General features: G+C 42.1%; 1 protein-coding gene across 11 annotated transcripts in view; it reads left to right on the top strand.

Annotated features, from left to right (window-relative positions):
- Positions 1-19875, top strand: part of ZBTB46 (zinc finger and BTB domain containing 46) — a 59774-nt gene that overhangs the window by 34326 nt on the left and 5573 nt on the right. For 9 of the 11 annotated variants that reach the window (XM_040608119.1, XM_040608116.1, XM_040608121.1 and 6 more), the window contains 5 exons: positions 198-479; positions 6652-6824; positions 7985-8036; positions 8130-8441; positions 14904-15079. In XM_040608119.1, the coding sequence (XP_040464053.1) occupies positions 198-479; positions 6652-6824; positions 7985-8036; positions 8130-8441; positions 14904-15079 (995 nt within the window). Of the gene's footprint in view, positions 1-197; positions 480-6651; positions 6825-7984; positions 8037-8129; positions 11639-14903; positions 15080-19875 lie in introns of those variants that run through there. The other 2 variants (XM_040608122.1, XM_040608124.1) reach the window with 2 other exon arrangements.

Here is a 19875-nt window from a genome sequence, read left to right as displayed (position 1 = left end):
GTTCATCTTGGGACTTCGGGAAAAGAAGGGGCAAGAAGCAACACTCTCACGTGAAAAGTGAGAATAAGGCCAAACGAGGTGGTGATAAGTTCCTGGTTCTGTTATTTGGATCCATGATTAGGCAGACTTGTGTGTGGTTGGTGTGCCACATCTCAGGGGATTTGTTTGCACCTCTAACAGCATCTTCTGTCACACAGGTGCTGAGGTGGCAGTAACAGAGCCCAGCAGCTCCGACAGCAGAGTAGAGCGGTCAGACCCCTACCCAAACGTCGACGAAGCCCTCGTCGGCGGGGAGGCCAGCTACATCTCTCAGCCCTTGACTCCTGAGAAGGAGGATGCGCTCCAGGCTGCCACCGTCGCCAACCTGCGTGCGGCTCTCATGAGTAAGAACAGTTTGCTGTCTCTGAAAGCCGACATGCTGGGAGAGGATAGTTCTCTGCTGTTTGAGTACTTACCCAAAGGCACGCATTCCCTCTCTCGTAAGTTTGTGTTTTTATATTTTTTGTTTACTGATACTTTAAGTGAAATCTTTAGTGAGAAGAAAATACAAGTCACTGTCTTGTTTATTACTACTGATATGTTTATATCAGTTTTAAATCCTTTTTAGTCCCACCTCCCTTAAAACTTGGAAACCTGTGTCTGGTATTGATCCAACTTTAATGTTAACTGCTGAAGGCATGGAAGAAAGTGTTTAGTGCATATGTATGTAGCGCTTGGCTTCAAATTCCTGTTTTATTTGTTTGCAAAATGGTACTTACAAATGAAATCCAAAGTATTTAAGTCCTTATGGTAAAAGAAGTAGCACCAAAGGTTTTGAATCCAAAACTGACTAATGTTGGAAGTCTTGAGTGTTGCTTCTATGTCTGTAGAAACAATTGTGAGTTCTGTAGATTGCATGATCTTCTTGCTGTTTACTTTTAGACCTATGTCCAAGTAATGAGCAGCTATTGATTGCTTTGTTATACTTGCACATGGAAACAAATGTTATTCTACTGGTGATTTGTTGGAGACAGCTGTTGTGTACCATTCTGTGTGGCCAGTTTACTTTTCAACATACTCTTGTATTTCCTTCATTGCAATCATAGAACACATTGATTCGCTAGTGCATAAAGAAAGAAAAATGATTAATGGTGTATTTTAATAATACTCTCAGAAGATGGTGATATAATTTGTGATGTAAAATAGAGCAAGCAGTGGCTGTCTGAGTACTACTGTTTGTTTCCATCAGAAAAGGTTTATTTTTATCTATTACTGAGAAAATTGACTGATTAAATAGAATGAAAAGTCCACTTAAGGTATTTATTATTTTATTTTATTTTTACTTTCCTATGGCAGAAGGTAGATAATGTTTAATGGTGGTAGATTCATAGAATATGTCATAGAATGGCTTGGGTTGGAAAGGACCTTAAAGATGACCTAGTTCCAGCCCCCCTGCCACGGGCAGGGACACCTTCCACTAGACCAGATTGCCTAAAGCACCGTGCGAGTGGCCAACTGGTCACTTGAGTTGTGTGATAAAGGGGAGTAGCTGCACAATGTAATGTCTGTCTTAGTATCATATTTTGCTACTCGTGTCTGAACAGTGGAATTATTTTTTTTAAAAAAATATCTACGTTCCGAGAGAAACAATACATTTTTTTGTACCTTATTCTGCAGCTTAAATCTTTAGGTGGAATTGCTGATGCAAAGTTCTTGTTTCTTCCGCAGTAGTTCACTTACTGAACGATCTCCAATTAAGTCAGATTTAGAAGGTTCAAACCAGGCTCCTGGGTTGAAAATCCCTTTGTTGCAATGAAATAACAAAGATCCTGTGCAGCAGTTTAGTTGCTGGGCTCGCATGCAGTGAGAAGAGTGCCCTCAGCTGGCACCGGAACGGGTGGGAGCATAGACTGATGCGCAGCTGCAAGGGTGATTTATGCACCGCGTGTTCAGATCTGTGACTCGTGACAGGTGAAATCAGCGGTTTCATCTTCTGTCATGATAAACTGGAATAACGACAGGGCAGCCCTCTATCAGTCCTCCTTCTCTTGGTTGGAGGATTTTACATTTTACTTAAAAGCTGCAGCACCACTTGGCGTAAAGACAAATGAGTATAAGGCAGTCATAAATTTGGGGCTAGAAATTAGAGATTGCCTAACCAGCTGAGAAGCGGAGTTCAGTAACAGGCATGGTGTAGGCAGAAGACCAACTGGGTTTAAAATAAAGCTTGGTAATTTAGAAAAGGGGGTGAATGATAGCACATTGTGGGGTGCCATGACTCAGGAGGTCCTTCCAGCCTGTATTTGAGGTCCCTGCTTTCCAGCTCTCACTGTTGCTTGAATTTCATTCAGCTAAGCCTCAATAATCTTACCTTTATGGAAACAAAGTGAATTGCGTAAGACAGAAGGACGACTGCTGGATTAGTCTGTCGCTCCTACATCAGCAGGTGGATGTGGCTGTGGCCTGGTAAGTGGGTTTTTACAGAAGCAAGGAGTTAAGGGACCTATTTTTCTTTCATCTTATTCAGATTCACAGATACCGATTTACTTTAATCACTTAAAAAAGATGTTCTGATATAAGACTCTCTTGCTTTTAAGTGGTCATTACTGAATATAAGACTCTCTTGCTTTTAAGTGGTCATTACTGAATATAAGACTCTCTTGCTTTTAAGTGGTCATTACTGAATACAATAGGACATCAAGTTTAATGAGAATTTTCAGTGTATACAGTGACAGTAAAGCAAGTGGTAAGAATTGCGGAGATCTAAAAGCACGGTCTAGGTTGGTGCTAGCTTTGTAGGTGTTTTTCACATTTTTCTTCAAACACAATTTGAGGATGTTGAGTCATTTTAAAGGCCCGGGTTATATTTAAAAAAAAAAAAAAAAAGAGGGGAGTAGGCAGGAGTACAGTGAAAAAGATTTCTTTTTTTTTTTATTTTAAACCATCTGTCTGATGAAAAGGAAGCGCACTAATTTCAAGAATTTTAAGTGATCGATTCCCCTCGAGTTAAAAAAATGTGAAGTGTGCTTTTAATCTTAACTGCTATCACTGGATTGCCTTCGTATTCTCTTATAGAGCACTACAGTAAGTAACTGACTCAAGGAGCAGTGTTCGCATTCGCTTTTCTTTTGTGGAGGTAGAGACTTGATGGAGGCGGGCAGATCCGAAGAGTGTATCATACATGTTTAACATTCTGATGAGCCATTTCTAAAGGGGATATTAATCTTCAAATTACTGCGCACATTACAAGTTTTCGTTTTTTCTTCCGCATAGTTCATACTGTTGTAAAAGTCAATAGAGGATGCCCCAAGGTTTTAGTTTTACCTTGTGTTCTTTTTTCGTAATTCATTGTATATTGTAATGATTGTATGAGGTTTGAAATCAGTTGACATTCTGCTGATGGAAAAATGATGCCCAGGATGTGTGTGGGGTGTTGTATCGCTATGATGTAGTCAAACATAAGTACAGCATTTCTAAAGTTAACCAGTTCAAACTGATTTAAAACTAGAAGGGGATATTTAAATACCTTGCCGTTTGGGTAATACAGTTGCCAGATAACCTACAGCTGAGGAGCTTTGAGAATTTGATGTTCGTGGTATATAAGCAAGATCGACATTGTTCATGTGGTTGACAGAAACCTAAAGAACATGGGGGTTTTGCAGGGGGGGAAAAAATAAGTACTTGCGACTTACGGGTAACACAGAGGTAGTCTTGGGAACCACTAGTTACAGAACCTGCAGTTTGTTGTTGGGGCTGTGTTTCAGATAAGACATTATAAGAGGTTCAGTTTTTCTTGTCTTTACATGTTTTCGTGGTTTGCCTGTAAAAGCAGGTTATTCTTCTCTGACTTCCCACTTCAGCAGTGCTGTTCTGCTGAGCTCCTTGGTTTGATAATGTGTTTCTTATTTCGTTTGTAATACTGAACTTTGGTAGCATTGTTCCGTACAGTTACAGCACATCTACAAAAGCCTCAAAGGCTTAAGTTGAGTGTTTTTAGCTGGTTTTGCCAAGAATAATCAAGAGAATGAGAATTTTAATATTCATTAGAAAATGAGTTGGTTAGTTTACAGCCCTGTTTTCTTGTAAAAAAAATAAATAAAAATAAAAAATGCAGAAAACTTTTAGATTTTGGGGTGACCAGCTCCCTTAAAGGGTAACTCTTCCACATTTTCAGAATAGTACATTGCATACTTTTTTGTATGTCTAAGTTTGGCTTTTCCTGTTTACCCTGTTGCAACTGAAACTGTTTATAGAAGCAATTCCTATGAAGCTTGCTGTCCAAGTGATTACATGGTAGACAGAGCCCTTTTCTTCTGGGCAAACCAGCTAATACGTTATTTTTAGTTGGTGGTTCATTGGAGCCAATAATTTATACTTGCACTGGATGCTAAAGGAATACATTTTACACCGTGGTCGACTTTCCCAGGAGGGAGTTAAAGGTATTCAGTTTGGTGTGGAATTTTTCTATGTGTTAAACGAAGATTTAGGGGAGAATAGATGCAATTTTAAATGAGATATCATAACCTTTGCCTTTCTTTTTTCCATACTATGCTATATTCATATAAATACTGCATTCATGTAAATACTGCTAAACCAGTGCATCATCTTCTATATGCAAAGGTGATTGAAGTGCTTTTGATTTCTGGTTTAGAAGTTAAAATACTTTCATTAAAATTCATTTCAATACAAATTTAGGAGGGAAAAAGGTTTCTCACAGAACTAGTCAGAATGGGACAAAATGTAAATTTGGGTGCTGTTTGTGTTCTCGTGTACAAAGTATGGGTCATTGATGTGGGTTTCTCATGTTACTTGAAGTTGTTGAAACCAAATAAATATTAATTATTGTTTGAAAAATCATCTTTGTATTTTGTGTTGTAAATCTTTGTGGCTCACATTGGATTATTGAGTTTGTTTCTCCTTGCTCTACTTCATTGCTCATTCGTTAGCCTTAACATTTGCTCTAAGCAGTGCATTGTTTCTCTAGGAACCTGTGTAACTCTGTAGAGGTGTTAATAAGGAATTGATCAAGCCAGACCCCACTGGCTTATCTCTACTCTACACTAAAACACTGTTTGTTTAAGGAAGCACAACCCAGAGATGCCTCTTAAGTCATCCGTGATTGCAGTTTGTAGCTTCAATGTAAACAGGGCATCTTGAATCAGTTTGGGATGTTCAGGGGAAAAAAGGAACGTGTGGATGTCTAGGCAGCAATTCTGCTGCAGATGTGGAGAGCTGGATTCCTGCTAACAGTTTCTAACAAGAAACACTAATGAGTTTGCGTTTTCCCTTATTTTTTCCTGTCTTTTGTTTACGGGTTCTAGCGTTTTGCTGTCTTGCCTTTAAATTGCGACAGCTACAGATGAGCACCAACAGAATGAAAACTTCAAGTATTGTTACAACACTTGAATAGAGTTAATGAAGTTGTGAAAGATTTCAATCGGCGATCAAAGTGGAGGAAGGTAAATCAAACATCCAGCTTGTGGCACAAGAGCAGAATTTCCTTTGATAGCTGATAAAAAGTTAGGTTTGGGATTGTTCGCATTTAGAAACCTTTGTGTGGTTTCACTCGAACACTTTGTTGTGAACCAGATCACAGTGTATTGTATTCGGATGTAGTATAAACTTTGACTTGTTATTTGTAGCTGCATTAAAGAGTGTGGGTTTTTATATCCATAAAGGTTTCAATCAGATTCTTTTGTGTTAGAAATAAAAAAGCCTTTAGGGCATAAAGTGCTTTAAATATGAATTTGTTTACTCTTATGCCATATTTGCTCCTGGTTTTGCCTGCTTGCTTTTCAAAAATAATGACGTGCTCGGTATGTCATTCCAATATTCAGTTGAGGTGCTTGTTAAAGTTTATTTAAGACTTTGTAATGTACACTGATCTTGATAACACAGCCTTTATTTGTATTTAGATTTGTCATTGATTATCAGTGCAGTTTCTGGAATATTGTTTGCCATTTGGCTGTTGCTACAGAATAGGCAAGAGGGTACAATTCTGCTTCAGCTGGACAAGTAATGTTTTCCTTTTTAACTATGGTAGATTTGTAGAATGTAACGACTGTCAGGCATAATCGAACAGTTTTGTGCAAATACTTGAACTTCTGTGCTTGCTGTCTGTAGAAGGAAAGGAATACTTTTTTCCATCTTTTGTAAAGCACTTTGAGATCAAGGAAGTACCATATTAAATAAAACACCATGGTCAGGTCATGAGATCTGAAGCTTTAACATACATTTTCAAGAAAGTTAGCAATAGAAAAAAGTTTGTGCGTATGTTACTTAAAGATTGAAATGTATGTGTTTGAAGTGGTGCTTCTCCAAGAGGTGTCTTTCCGAAATGGGATTGCTCTGGATATTTGTGCTGGACTGTGCTGCTTTCTCCTGACAGACTCCTTAGTGACCTGCCACGCAATATTACTCCACTACATACATCGCGCACAGACGAGGCATTTTGGGTGGGGAGGCTGGTTTAAAAAAAAAAAAACACAAACACAGAACAAAACAAAACACACAAAAAAACCAAAAAAGCCTGGCATCACTGTCCTGCTGCATTCCCTCCCACTGACAGAAGATAAGCTGCGAGTGCTGGTGCGCTGCCTTTGCAAGGCCTTTTTTAAAACCACCAGCTGGTGCTAGTTCACGTGGGTGAGATTCGTTTCCTGTGTTCCCCAGGGCCTGGCACCAACTTGAATCGTTCAAGGGGCGAATGTGATGGCAAAGTGGAAGCACCATCTCCCCCGCTGCCTTCATCACACCTTGCCACTCAGAGCCCCCCTGAGATCTGCTCTTCTGGTGAAATGTCACCAGAAACCATGATAAAAGGAGAGGTGCCTTCCTCAACCCAGGTAAGATCATGGGGGGAAAATGCAAAGACATTTAAATGCAAAGGTGTCTGTTTAATCAAATTCTGCCTGGCTAGGAATACTTTGAAAGACTGTAATTCCTTATACTTTGATCTGTTCGCTCTTCTTTTTTAAAAACTATTTTAAAACTAGAAGTCTGTTGATGTCAGGGCTGGTGCTGTCCTAATTTTAGCCTTTCTGCCTTACCTCAACAGAACTTGCATTCAAAAAACAAGTGATTTTTATTTTGGGGTATACATGTCCTTTTTATTGTAAATCGCTTTGTTTGCAAAACATTGCATACAAGAACATAATATGGTATAAAGGTAGCAGAGATCCCAGCTATCCGTTGCCCGGTTCTGGTGTTCTGCATTTGGGTTTGTTGGAACTGTCTGAACAGGGACAGAAGCAGGCTGGCTTTCTGTGTCACGGGAGGCAGGAGTTTCAGGTAAGATCCATAGCTTCCTGTGGCATTTCTTATCCTTAATTAAAGGTATAGGTAGAAACACAGTTTTTCCTTTGCAGTCACCTTAGAGCAAAGCGAGCTGGCCAGAGCGGCTGGTCGCTGCTTGTCCTGTCTCCAGCAGACCTGCCCAGGCTGCATCATGCCCCTGCCTCATAGAGGGTTGCCATCTGCCGCACACTGGCATATTGCAAATGGTTTATGAAAAAATAAAAATAAAAATCTGCTTTTATTTATAATTTGGATCAGCAATGCCAGAGCGCATTGCATAAAGGGAGCTACACAGAAGGTGTTTGTTTTCCATGGGCTTTTCTAGGTGGAAAGAAAAGGTCGCTGTGTAGGGCTAAGGGAAAATTTTCCAGCTCTGTTGTATCTGCTAGAAATTTTCTATCCAGTGTTTCCCATTGGCCTGAGTGGGAGCCACAGACGCTTGGTGAGCCTGGAAACTGAGTCGTTACCCAGGTCCTCAGTAGGCATGTTGATTGCTGTCTTCAAAACACCAGATCTTGCAAAATATGGCCCAGTTAACTTAGCTGCTTTGACAGTGAAAGCTTTGTGAAGGCAAACAGGGCTGCCAAAGCAAATGATGAGCCTCCCTTAAAGGAGTAAAGGCAATGATAAGATGGGAGCCTGAGCACTAACTGCAAAGATGTGTTCTTGTAAATGCTTGCCTTAACTTAAATGTGCTTTTCATTTGCAGGCCACTTACGATGGATTTTTAGCACTTTGGCAGTTTGATAATTCTGATTCAGGTAAGGAGAGAGAGAAAAAAAAATTTCAATTATCCATGTTTTATACCCAAAGACACTAATTTGTACACCTGTATGTGTGTGTTTCTGTTTCAGATAAGAATTTCTCGAGATCTGAAGACATGGACATAACCACTGATGGCCTGTTCCTGGATTCAGCCCTAGCCAAGAGGCTGACCTGTGGTTTCTGCAGGAGGGTTTTCCAGTGTGCTGAAGAGCTGAAGGAGCACATCCACAAGCATGCTTTCTCCGTGCTTCTCCCGTTCGACCTGGCAGACTGCTCCCAGCCTGGCCTTATTGACAGCGTGCCTCCTGGCCACCTTGCCCGCTTCCAGTGCTCCAAATGCCCTGCAAGCTTCACTCTGAAATCAAACATGGATCGCCATGAAAAGACCATCCACTTCAACTGTAAGAAGATGCAGTGTCCTAACTGTGACAAGCTATTTCGAGACAAGACAGACTTAAACCGGCACCTTATGTCTGTGCACTCAAGAGAGCGTACTTTTGTCTGTCTCTCCTGTGGAAAGGGCTTTGGTACACAGAAGAACCTCACCAGCCACGTGAAAGCGTGTTACCTGGGCTCTGCCCGGCTGGTCGGGTTTGAGCTTTTGGACAGTGTAGGACAAAATGAGGATCCGGAGGATGCGTAGATACCATTGTGTATACGAGACGCTTCCTTAAAACTAGGAAAAGCAAATTGTTCCATTGTCCTCATACTGCAAATAAATGTGCCGCAGGTGTAATATAATAGAGTAATTCCCCAAAGCTGATCAGGTTGATAGTGTGCTGGTTCCAGATACTGTGTAACTGCAGCCACGGTGCTGGTTTTCTGCAAAGATAACTTTTGTCAGCCCATAATAATGGGCGCTTTGGCTATCTTGCTGGTGTGATCCTACTGTGTGCTTATACTACCTTAAACTTATTTTTTTTTTATCAGTAGATCTCAAAGTGCTTTATAAAAGAAACTGTGATGTTTTCCTCTTATTCCCTGGAAAAATAACATACCTCAGCTTGTTGGGCGTGTTAGCAATAGAATTAATAATAGAATTCAGTCGTCTGAGTTCTGGTCTAGTGCTCTGTCCATTAGACAATTCAGGCGTTTCAGGCTTTTATTCAGTTTGAGATGAGGAGCTGTGAAAGCATGGGGTTGCTCAGTCCTGTAAGGTGTTTGTAGTCTGGTTTTCTCTGTCATCTAAGGGATAAAAATGTGCTGCTTGTTCATGTGTGCAACAGGGTGTGTAATTTGGGCTTGAAAGTTGTTGCGAGGCCTATTTTATTGATACTATGTTCGAGTACTCTTAGGACTTTTTTGAAATATTCTGGAGTATGGGTGTGGTTTTCAGGAATTCTGTAAATTTTGCCGATTCGTTTGTTTTACATAATGTAATTAAGTTAGCCAGACTGAATGTATGTTGTTGAAACGGAGGAGAGGAGTCTTTACATAGAAGGTTGAACTGAAACTTAGGGTGCGCGTATAAAAATCAGTAGTGGTTGTTACTGGAGGGTAGAAACCTTACTGTAATTTCTATTTTATTATATAAAATTCATTTATTTTTTTAAATATTAAATATTTGTGTCTCTTGCTATATATTTACATGCAAAACCAGATTATAGTAACTGTGAAATTAAAATAGCATAATTACTTGTCGTGTTTCCCAGCTGCTCCGTGCACAACACAGCTTGTCAGCAGCTTGAGCTTCAGCGCTGTAGGACTGCTTCCCTTCATGTGCGAGAGAGGCAGCTGAGAAAGCGAAAGCAACTTCTAGAAATGATCTTTAGAGTTCTCCAGAATAGTTCTTCCTCATAAGATTGTTGCATCTCAGGGAGGCAAAAACAAGCAATATGTGGTTGTGCACAAAGTGGACTTGAGCAGGCTGGAGGTCTTCAGTGGAGAGTTTCTGGCAGAGCTGTTCCCCGTGGAAGGCTGGGTGAGGGAGATCATCCAGGTCCTGCTGCCCTTGCTCTCCTAGAGAGGGAATAGTTATATTCTGGTGCAGCACTGCTTTTCCCACTCCTGCTGTGAGTGGGAGCTTCAGGGATACGGCTCCATGCCGGCGCTGGGTTTTTGAGGGTAGGGGGGCTGGAGTTTCCCTGCTTGGCTTAGTTCTTCCTCGTTGGTTGAGCAGGATGCGGTCAGAGTTGAGTCTGTGTTCCTATATAACCAGTGTAGGATGCCATACTTCAGTCATTATTTTTTTTTATTTTATTTTTTTTTGCAAAGTCACGTTCTTTTTTTTGCTCTGGTTCCCATTGACATCCTTGGTGTTGTGGATCACAGCTGTCTGTGAGTGTGTGTGGTTTATAGTCTGTCAGCTTCCCTTGCTACAAATATCCATTTATTTGCCTCATAATATATTTTGCTCTTCAATAACCAGCAAGTGAGGAAGGAGAAGGCCAAGCCAGAAGAGAAAGCTGTCACCAAAATGGGGAATTTGGGAGCAGCAAGGTAGGATTTGTCTGGAGTGGAAAAGTAAGATGCCAGCAGAACTAACTTTAGCAAATTTTAAAAGGTTTAATTCATGTAGTAATACTCAATGACATTGCGTATTTGTTCTTTTTTTTTTCTCTTCTCATATTTGAGAATTTCATTCAACGTGGAACTCTTCTTCTATAATCAGGGCAACTCCTTCTCTCTAATAGGGGTTTAAGTAGTGTACTTGGCCTGTACGTCGGAGTGTTTCCTGACTTCAGCACTGAGACTTTCCCGTGTTTCCCTTCAGGATCAGGAGTAGGTTTTTTAAAATGTTACAGCCATAGGGTATAACATAGCAGAGGCTTACATGGTGGAGAAAACTTTTAAAAAGTAGGGTTGCTGTGTGAGAAAATGGCACAGGAAGATGATGGGAAGTGTAAGTTTGGCGGTTAAATTGCACCTCACTATTCATAAACTTAAATATATTTATGAGGATTAAGTGGATGAGAATTCTCTTATTTGTGAATTCTTCATAATAACCACATGAGTGTAGTATTTCAGTGATTATTAACTACATATCAGTTTACAGAGTTGACACAAAGCAGCTGTACCGGGCGGTGTATCACTGGTGCTTTTCTTTCTCTCAAGCCAGGGATGTAGGAACCTGTTTTCATTTAACAGCCTCAGTGAAAAAAGTGAAGTTACTTGAGATGACAATACCAAAGGCTTTTTCCAAAGCATTATTGTGTTGGTTTTAAAAATGCACGTCTTTGTAAATATTTTAGTGAAGTACATAGATTTTCACCATGGCCCTGTTTGTATTACATTCTCCATTTCTTGGTGCTGCTCTTCCTATAGAAGTGTCCAATAGCTCATTAACTGGCGCTGCTGTTGATGGTCTTGATGATCTTGTTAAAGATTATTTCTTAGGACCTTAATGCTGCTATACATAAACTCTACAAAATACTGTCACTTAGACAAAAGATTCTACTCGTTCCAAAGTCGGTATGTTGTTCGTTGAATATACATACTTGTGGGTGCGTATATTTAACAGTACTGTGAAAATGTATTGCAGAGTTAACAGTGTTTTTTTTAACAATGCTGCTGTTTTTCAGGTGTTTACTTTTGTAGATGCAAGAACTAAATATATGGCTATTTGGTGAAAAATTAGTTTTCAATAAAACTAGAGCTGCAAAAAGTGTTCTGTGACTGTTTTTAAATAGAAGCTTTTAAATAGAAGCTGACATCCTTGGTGTTGTGGATCACAGCTGTCTGTGAGTGTGTGTGGTTTATAGTCTGTCAGCTTCCCTTGCTACAAATATCCATTTATTTGCCTCATAATATATTTTGCTCTTCAATAACCAGCAAGTGAGGAAGGAGAAGTTCTGGAAGTTGAACATGTTATTCTCAAGCGATTTAAGCTGAATGCAGGCAGAAGTCGGCATGAGGGGTCTTGAAATTGGAAAGTGTTAGGAGTATGTTGTTGGAAATCCATGGGTGTGTTGGAAACACGTGGTGCCATCCGGAGTTGCCTTTCCAGCTCCCACAAGAGCCGAAAAGTGAAGGGATGGGTGCGGACGGTAGATGAGAGGCGGCATCTGGTCATTTAGGAAATGACGGGATCAGGCACAATCTGGTGATGTAGGAAATGAGGGATTTTGTGGTATTCTCTTCTCTAAAGCACTTTCGCTTTGTAATCTTGGGGTGTGGATGCTGTCAGGATTTCTGTGGCAGTTTTTTCCTGAGCTGCAGCCACCTCGCCAGGCGACTTGTCCTGCTGGCTGTGGGCTCCGCGTGCGGCGTGTTGGTGGTGCTGGGTACTGGATGTGTGCCCTCTTGACTTCTCCTGAGCAGCTTACACCTTGCTTACCTTGTCTAGACTCCATAGTAAGAGGTTTATAGTGATCCTGGGGAATGTAAGTGTTTGGGCTATCGCTAATAGTCGAGCAGTTACAAGAGCAGACAGGAAATATTTATCATAAATGGCTCTGTATCGTGACGTTGATACTCGTTGGGGAAGAAAGTGGGCTCCTAGCCTCTGTTTAGACAAGGGGGTCTGAAATCCCGAGGAGAAGATAAAGCAAAAAATACTTTCCCTGTAATATAAAAGAGAAAGAGTTTTCATATTCTAGTTTTTTTTAAAAAAAAATTCAAAATCTTGTAAATCAGAGGGTAGGTGTGGGGTAGGGGAAGGGCTGGGTTATCAGCCCGAGCTTGCGCAAGGCTCTGGGCATGGGGCCATGTTAAAGTATCTCCTCTGGAAGGTTCCCAATGCAGTGCAAGTGCATAGTCACTGAAACCAACCCATCAAAATTCTGCCTGATCACAGGGATTAATCTTTACTGATGGGTGAATAAAATATTCTTTAGTGTTCACTTTCCCTATTGTCAGTATTGCAGCCATAGCCCAGGTGAGTTGGCTTTTTTTTAAAAAAATATTTTATTATTATTTATTTTCTTTTTTTTTTTCCCTTGAGCTAAAAAATTCCCTTGACGGCTTTACAAATATGCTGGAAAACCCGCACCAAACCACTAAAAAAAAAAAGAAAAAAGAAAGCACCTGTAGGATGGGCCAGCACAGTTGCTGAGCAGCACAAGAAAAGAATATAAGAATATTAGATCCCATTCAAACTGCTAGTCAAAGGAAGTATTTTTTCCACAAAGTTACCTGTGTGGAGGATGTTTTTAATTCCAAGTAGTCAAAAGAAACGTGAAGACAAAATTCCTATCACAGCAGCTTGAACCACGCTTTTAATCTGCATTAGAACAATAAAAAAACCTGTTAGAATACTTTTTCTAAGCTGAGGTTCTGTTGAAATGTTTCTTCTGATCATGAGGGGTGGTGTTACTTATTTAATTTAAAGATGTCTTCATAATGTCGTGTGGTTCGCACTTTCCCGTGATTAACAAATGTAGTTAACTTTTCACCTTGTTTTATCTGCATTGCAAATACAAAACAAACTTTAAAAATGGAAGAAAAGCAACAAAAATCCCACAAATTTGGCATCAAACAACACCAATCGCGTGAGCCTACTGACTTTCTTTAAAAAACACTGGTTGTACATAGCTGGTTTGCAGGGTGCAGCGTAACTCCCAGGGTGTTACCTGCGGTACACGGGGGGAATGCACTGTACGTCAGTGAGTAGGGCATTTGTAGCAGATAACATTTCAATAAGCACCTAAAAATATTGCAAAATACTCAGTATGTTAGAAGCTGTGTAGTAGGACTGGTGTTATCCTTATTCCCCCAGCTCTCCTGCATAGATGTTTACATTTACCAAGAGCCGTTTACATCCACATAGGATACTTCAGGTGATTAACTAGAACTTGGCTTTATTTTTTTTCCATTGTTGTTACGTAAACAATATATTGTTTTGAGAAATAATGCTAATTAGGAGAAAAAGTGGGTGAAAATTAACATACTAATGGAAAGGAATCGAATGACAAGAAGGTGGAGATTTAACATCCTATCCACGTGGACAGTCACTTCCAAACTTCTAGTGGGTGAATGTCCTCAGGGAGTAGCAAATACTCTGTTTTCACCTGCTGTGGTTTGCGTATTGCACTTTCCCTTGGTTTGGAGGAGGAAATGCCACCACAGCTGCCGTGTGCGTTCTTCTGGCAAACGAGACCCTTGGGCTGGCAGTATTGCGCGTCCCCTGGGGCCGCTTCCAGCGCACGTCTGAGGTGACAAGAAGAAAAGAATCAGCAGTGTCGGAATGGCTTCAAAGAACTCGTCCCTTTTCCACTTCAGCAAAATATGATTGGTGGGGACAGAAAAAAGTCCATCAGGGGCTATATACAGCTGCCTCCTAAGGAGGCTCGCAAGGGTCCTGCTGCAATTCGACGTTACGCATCCTTTTAGATTTCTGTGTCTGTGCTGCAATGGTTACGCTGGGTGAGAGTTGGATAATGCAGAGCGTGTTTGCTGTAACTGTCCTTTTTTTTCCCTGGGTAATCCTTGGTTTCTGCATCTTCTTTTGAAATACTCCTGGAGTGTGTGATGACGTTCTTGCATCGTCCCATAACTAAAGCGCGTGGCACTGTCGGGGTGTTACAGCTGTGGTCTGCTCTTCACGGCTCGCCGCTTCCACAAATAGTGGTGGTAGAGTTTTAGATCTTGGTGTTTAGGATAATTCACTGTAAGTCAGAATCACAGCAGATTGTTAGTCCTCTTCAGCTGCCGTTCAGCAAGCGCTGGGCAGTGTTACAGACTGTTGCTAAACGTTTGTGCGTCGGCTTGTTCAAAAGCTGCTGTTATGAGGGTACTTCAAGTTGTTAGTTTTAATAATACAAGTGCATTAACATAGTATAAAGGTTTTAAAAAAGTGTAGGTGGTTCAGAGGTGAGAGTGTGATTTCACATTGAACTACTTTAATAGCGACATAGTAAGTGAGGAGACTGTCCCATTGAGAACGTTCTGAGCGTAATCTGTGTGTTGTGCTTCCTCTCTTCCAGTCAATGAGTTCACAGTCATCAGGAAGAAGTTCAAGTGCCCGTACTGCAGTTTCTCAGCCATGCATCAGTGCATCCTGAAGAGACACATGCGATCCCACACGGGAGAAAGACCTTATCCCTGTGAGATCTGTGGGAAGAAGTTCACCCGCCGGGAGCACATGAAGCGGCACACCTTGGTAAGAGCCCTGGCCGGGCAGCAGTGTGGGCAGCGGGTGCAGGCAGCACATCTGTTCAGCTGAAGGATAACAGGCTTCCTCCAATTTACAGCTGTATTTTGTTTTCCTGCTGGTCTGACAACTTCTCCAGGTTTTCTTGGTTTATTTTTTTCCCCTCCCACCTTTCAAAGGCACCATGTTCTGCTGCCAGTTTGTGCAGAGGGAAGCCACTGCTGCTCTCCTGGCTCCACCGGAGGGTTCCCGAGTTGCTCCCCTGGCAGCCAGTGCTGCCTGTGCCAAGGGCTGAGCTGGCCTCGCAGTGGGTGGAAAAGGATTTTTTTTTTTTTAATAGGTTGAATGATTTGGTGCAGGAAGCTTTAAAATGCGTTGCTCAGCAAGAAGAACTCAAGGCAAAGCTGCTCTGATCTGGCAACGCTTAGTTATCAAAAATAATGTTATGCCTTATTGAAGGTGGTTGCTCAAAACGGACTAGGAGGCTGGCTGGTGCTGTTGGCCGGCCTTTTACAACTTCCTCCGAAACAAAATTTTTAGCCGAACTTTGATTTACTTATAAGGGGAGAATTAGTTGCCATCCTAAAGTGGATCCTCAGAGCTTGGTATAGAGGTGGTACGGTGGGTGAGCAAATATTTCTATGTCATTATTTCGGTAATGCACACCAGCAAGCTCTGTTGCCCCTCTAAATAAGCTTGTAGTGAAACCCAGATTATTTTTTTTCAATACTGGGGTTGGCAGCTGTGAGGCTCTAGTACAGTGAGATACTTTAAAAAAAAAAAAAACAAAACAGTCCCAAGAGTGTTTACAGTTCAGTGACTAAGAATCGATTTGTTGAGGTCAGTTAAATAACTCTCCCCATATTTATTGTCTATATATATCATATGTATATTATCTATTAAATTTTGGATGTAAAGAATATCTTACTGGAGGAGGTGTGCTTCTGGTAATTAATTCCTAATTTTCCTGGTTCTAATTCTCAAAAACCCCACAAAGAACCTGAATTCCCTCATCCCAGTCCTGCAGGCGTTGTGTTCCCTTCATCCCTCCTGCGGTGGCGGTTCAGCAGCGGTGACGCAGCTCGATGCAGGTGTAACGAAATGGGCAATTCCTCTTCTTGTTCTGTAGATTTATGCCCTGACGAGAACCGGCAGATCTTTACGTACCGTGGGGAAGGCAGGGAAGCGCCCTGTACCCTCAGGAGTGAAAGTGAGCCGATCTGCAAATTCGTTTTAGTGCTGCTGAAGCCGTTGTGGGTGACCGACACGGTTCTGTTCTGTCCCAAGTCCCATTAACGCACCCAGGGAGATGGAATCAGCGGTTTGTGGATACGTACCAGGGGGCTGTTGTGTGTGTGTGTGTCTGCCTGCATCTCTGTACGACTTGTTTCACGTCAGGAATTAGCTAGTTTAGGAAATAACAGCTGGATTACAGATTTGTAGTGCCAGCTCCTGAGCAAAGTGCCACCCCGACAAAACCGATTTGTTTTCATTTCCAAAGAGCCATCAGTGACTCCAGGGCACCTTGGAATGGATGGCTAAAGAGAAAAGGACGGGGATTTGGGTTTTTTTTGGTACTGTTTGAAGTAAGGCCCCAGAAAAAAATCCAGTTTCATTATTTATCTGAAGATTCTTTTTGAAATGAGGCTACAAAAAGGGGTGTTTTCTTACACGCAGATGCCACCGTGCTGATCATGGTTTACAAAAGCGGTGGTGCGGGCTGCCCGAGGTGCTCGTGGCCGGATGAGCTGCTGGATTCGTGTGCTTTGCTTGTCTTGTTGTCTTATTTCGTCTGAAGTTTTGGGGCTTAATTGTGAACTCTTCAGCTAAATCTGTAAAGATGAATGCTAGTGTGCATCAAATAAAAACACATGTTATAAAAATAAGGTGTAGGAGAAGGAAGTAGGTTTAACACACCAAACCCCTTGTTTCTCTCAGTTCCTCAACTGATAACCACAGACATAAGGGGACTATTTTAATTTAACTCAGATTAAAAAGTGTACTTTTATAGTCTTGATATAACATTTAAATTTAATAGAAACACTTGTTTTCTTTGAATGGGAGTACTAAAGTAAAACCAAGAGTTTCTTTCTAAAAACCTTTGCACTTGGAGTGCTATTTCCGTGGGGTGGCAGAGCGGAGCTGGGTTTCCCACACCGTCGCAGTGACCAGGCTGTGTCCAGAAGGAAGCACTACCCCTGTGATACCCCCCAGGTTTTCACCTTAAATGAAAAGAATTTGCCCAAAAGGGTCTTGATTTTTAATTTGAAGTGACTTGTCTCTGTACATGCCGAACTTTCTTACCTGGTCTGCCGCAGCATCGCACGTGACGTGCAAACTGCTTAAAACTGGTGGGATACGTTTAGGTGGGAAAGCGCAGGTTGGTTGGCATACTGAGCTGCTGTCTCCTTGCTGTAGTTTTTTAAAATAAACTTTTTTTTTTTTTTCTCCCCCAAGCACATGAGAGCCTGGTTATTATTGGGGTGTTACCCCCACTATGCAGCTTGCTCAATCCCTGCTGCTGTTGCAGAAGTGGATGCATTTTCCTGGGAAGAGCCGCTGCCCGATGGGAGCGGGGGGCTTACACAGCACATTGCTGTGGCATTCCAAACCCCCCCGTCTCCTGCCACCACCCCTCCGTGCATGCCCGTTGGGCTGAGTGCCCAGCCATCTGCTGGGGGACTGCCCCCTCCCCCCGGCGTCCCGTCCCTATTGCCTTGGGGTCGGGGTTCTGCTGCTCGGGGGGGGCAGAGCCAAGCGCTGAGCTCAGGGCTGCTGCAAGCGCACAGGTTTGATTGAAGAGCTGTTACTAGTTTTGCAGCAGGGAACACCTCGTCATGCCAGCTGGTTGCCTCCATCATTCCATTGTTTTATTTCTCAAAACTTCCCCCTTTTTTTTCTTAATTTGTTGGGTTTTTTTTTAATTCTTCTCAGAAATTTAGGATGTTGATGTTGTCAGCACAATGTTTTCCCCTCTCCCCCTTGGAATATTGGTATTCCGTCTGTTAGTATGTGGTCTTTCCAATGGCATTTTCAGATACCGAGGACCAAACGCTGTTTCTGTATTTAATAATTACTAATTTGGCCATAAGAGAAGTAAAACTAATGCCTGCTCAGCTGCATCCAGTAATGTGGTTCACTTTGAATGTGCCAACTGAACTGTCAGTGCTGGCAAACAGGGGGAGAGTGATCAGGTTTCTAACAGATACTTATCGTTTTAGTACCTGCTTCATAATTCCTTTTTTATATGGCTCTTTTAGCCCTTCTTCTGTGCCCTTGACCACCTTCTGTGATCCTGTTTGGCTTTTGATGCCTGAAAATCATTCTTCTACCAGTTAAAAATGAGTGATACCGATAGATCCTGTTATACCTATAGATCCTGACTGACAGCCATGTCCAACTGCTTCTGTAAAAGCTTACATGTAGTTTAAAAAAAAATAAATATAATGGCTTTGCTTGATGCTGTTGAACACTACATCACGGGGACTAGCTTGGAGCCAGGGAAGCCTGAAGCCGGAGCACATCAGAGGAGCTGGCGGGCTTTGAGCGCGGTGGGGACCGGTGCGGCACAGAGCCGGAGCGAGCATCATGTGGTACCGAGGGCTGAGGGGGTGAGGCGGGTCAGTTTGTCCTCATCCCACATCCCGTTAACTTGGCTGGCTGTTCGGATGAGCGATGAGCGCGGGGTTTTTGGAGGATCCTGTCTGAGAGCAGGCGATCCTGTGCCGAGGCAGGAGCAGGGAGCTGGCCTCTCCAGGTGCTGGGTTAAAATAAAAGGAAGGGCTTTTCCATGCAAGGCGTGTTTAACCAGCAAAACCTTCCCTACAGCCTGTTGGGAGCATGAAAAGAAATAATTAAAAAAATAAAATAATTAGGTGCTGGCGATATGTGCCCAGAGGCTGTGGTAGCTGCTGGTCTGCATGAAGCAGCGCGCTTAGGACCACCCTGGATCACTGGCCACTGCGTAGCATCGTACAGGGTGGATCCTCCTCTGCTTCTGCAGGTATCTCCTGCTGAGCTGTGCTAGTGACTGGGCAAGGTGAGCTCCTGGGCTGTCCCTGTGTGGCATTAATGTATAAAATACATATATATATATACACATAAAATTTTTCTTTATATATATATACGTTTAATATTATATTGGTCAGCCCTGAAGTAGTCAGGTGGTTGGGCTAGGTGATTGTTGTAGGTCCTTCCAAATGAACTGTTTTATAGATAAATTGAATATATATCTGCATTTTATATAAATTCTTTATGTATAATATAAATGAAAGTACCTGATGAGGCTCCTTGTGGTGGGATTGGGGAGCTCTGGCTGCACTGGCTGGCTGTCCCCTTTCAGAGAGGAGCAGGTGAACGTTCTGGATGAGCTCCTTGCCTTCCACATGTGGCAGAAGTAGCCAGCAACAGATTTCGCCTCTGATGAGGCGGTTTTGTGCTTCTCAAAGTAGGTGATTTTGCTCATTGTGTAGTGAAGTTTGAATCTTGGGAGTGATTTCTGGGATCCTGCAGAGCATTTTCCCACTTGCAGCTTACTCTGTAAGTGCGATAGCTCCCTCTGTGTGCCTGGCACGCTTGGACATAGGCTGCAGCGTGATTTATAGAACAGAAACACTTGTGACAAACCATTTTTCAGCCACTGGAGTAGGCAGGATTAAGGTTATAGAAGTACGTTCAGCTGCACTTCTTGAGAGAGATAGGGTACGTTAACAGTGCTCCTACTCTGGTTCTTGGCAGCAGTGGGATCAGGAGGGAGATGGCTGAATTAACGTGATGTTAACAGCGGTTTGATCGTGGGTTGGTTT

The sequence above is a fragment of the Falco naumanni genome, chromosome 10 (genome assembly GCF_017639655.2).
Source record: "Falco naumanni isolate bFalNau1 chromosome 10, bFalNau1.pat, whole genome shotgun sequence".
NCBI classification, from domain to species: domain Eukaryota; kingdom Metazoa; phylum Chordata; class Aves; order Falconiformes; family Falconidae; genus Falco; species Falco naumanni.
The sequence above is the reverse complement of the archived record's forward strand: the minus strand, read 5'-3'. Positions and strand labels throughout refer to the sequence as shown.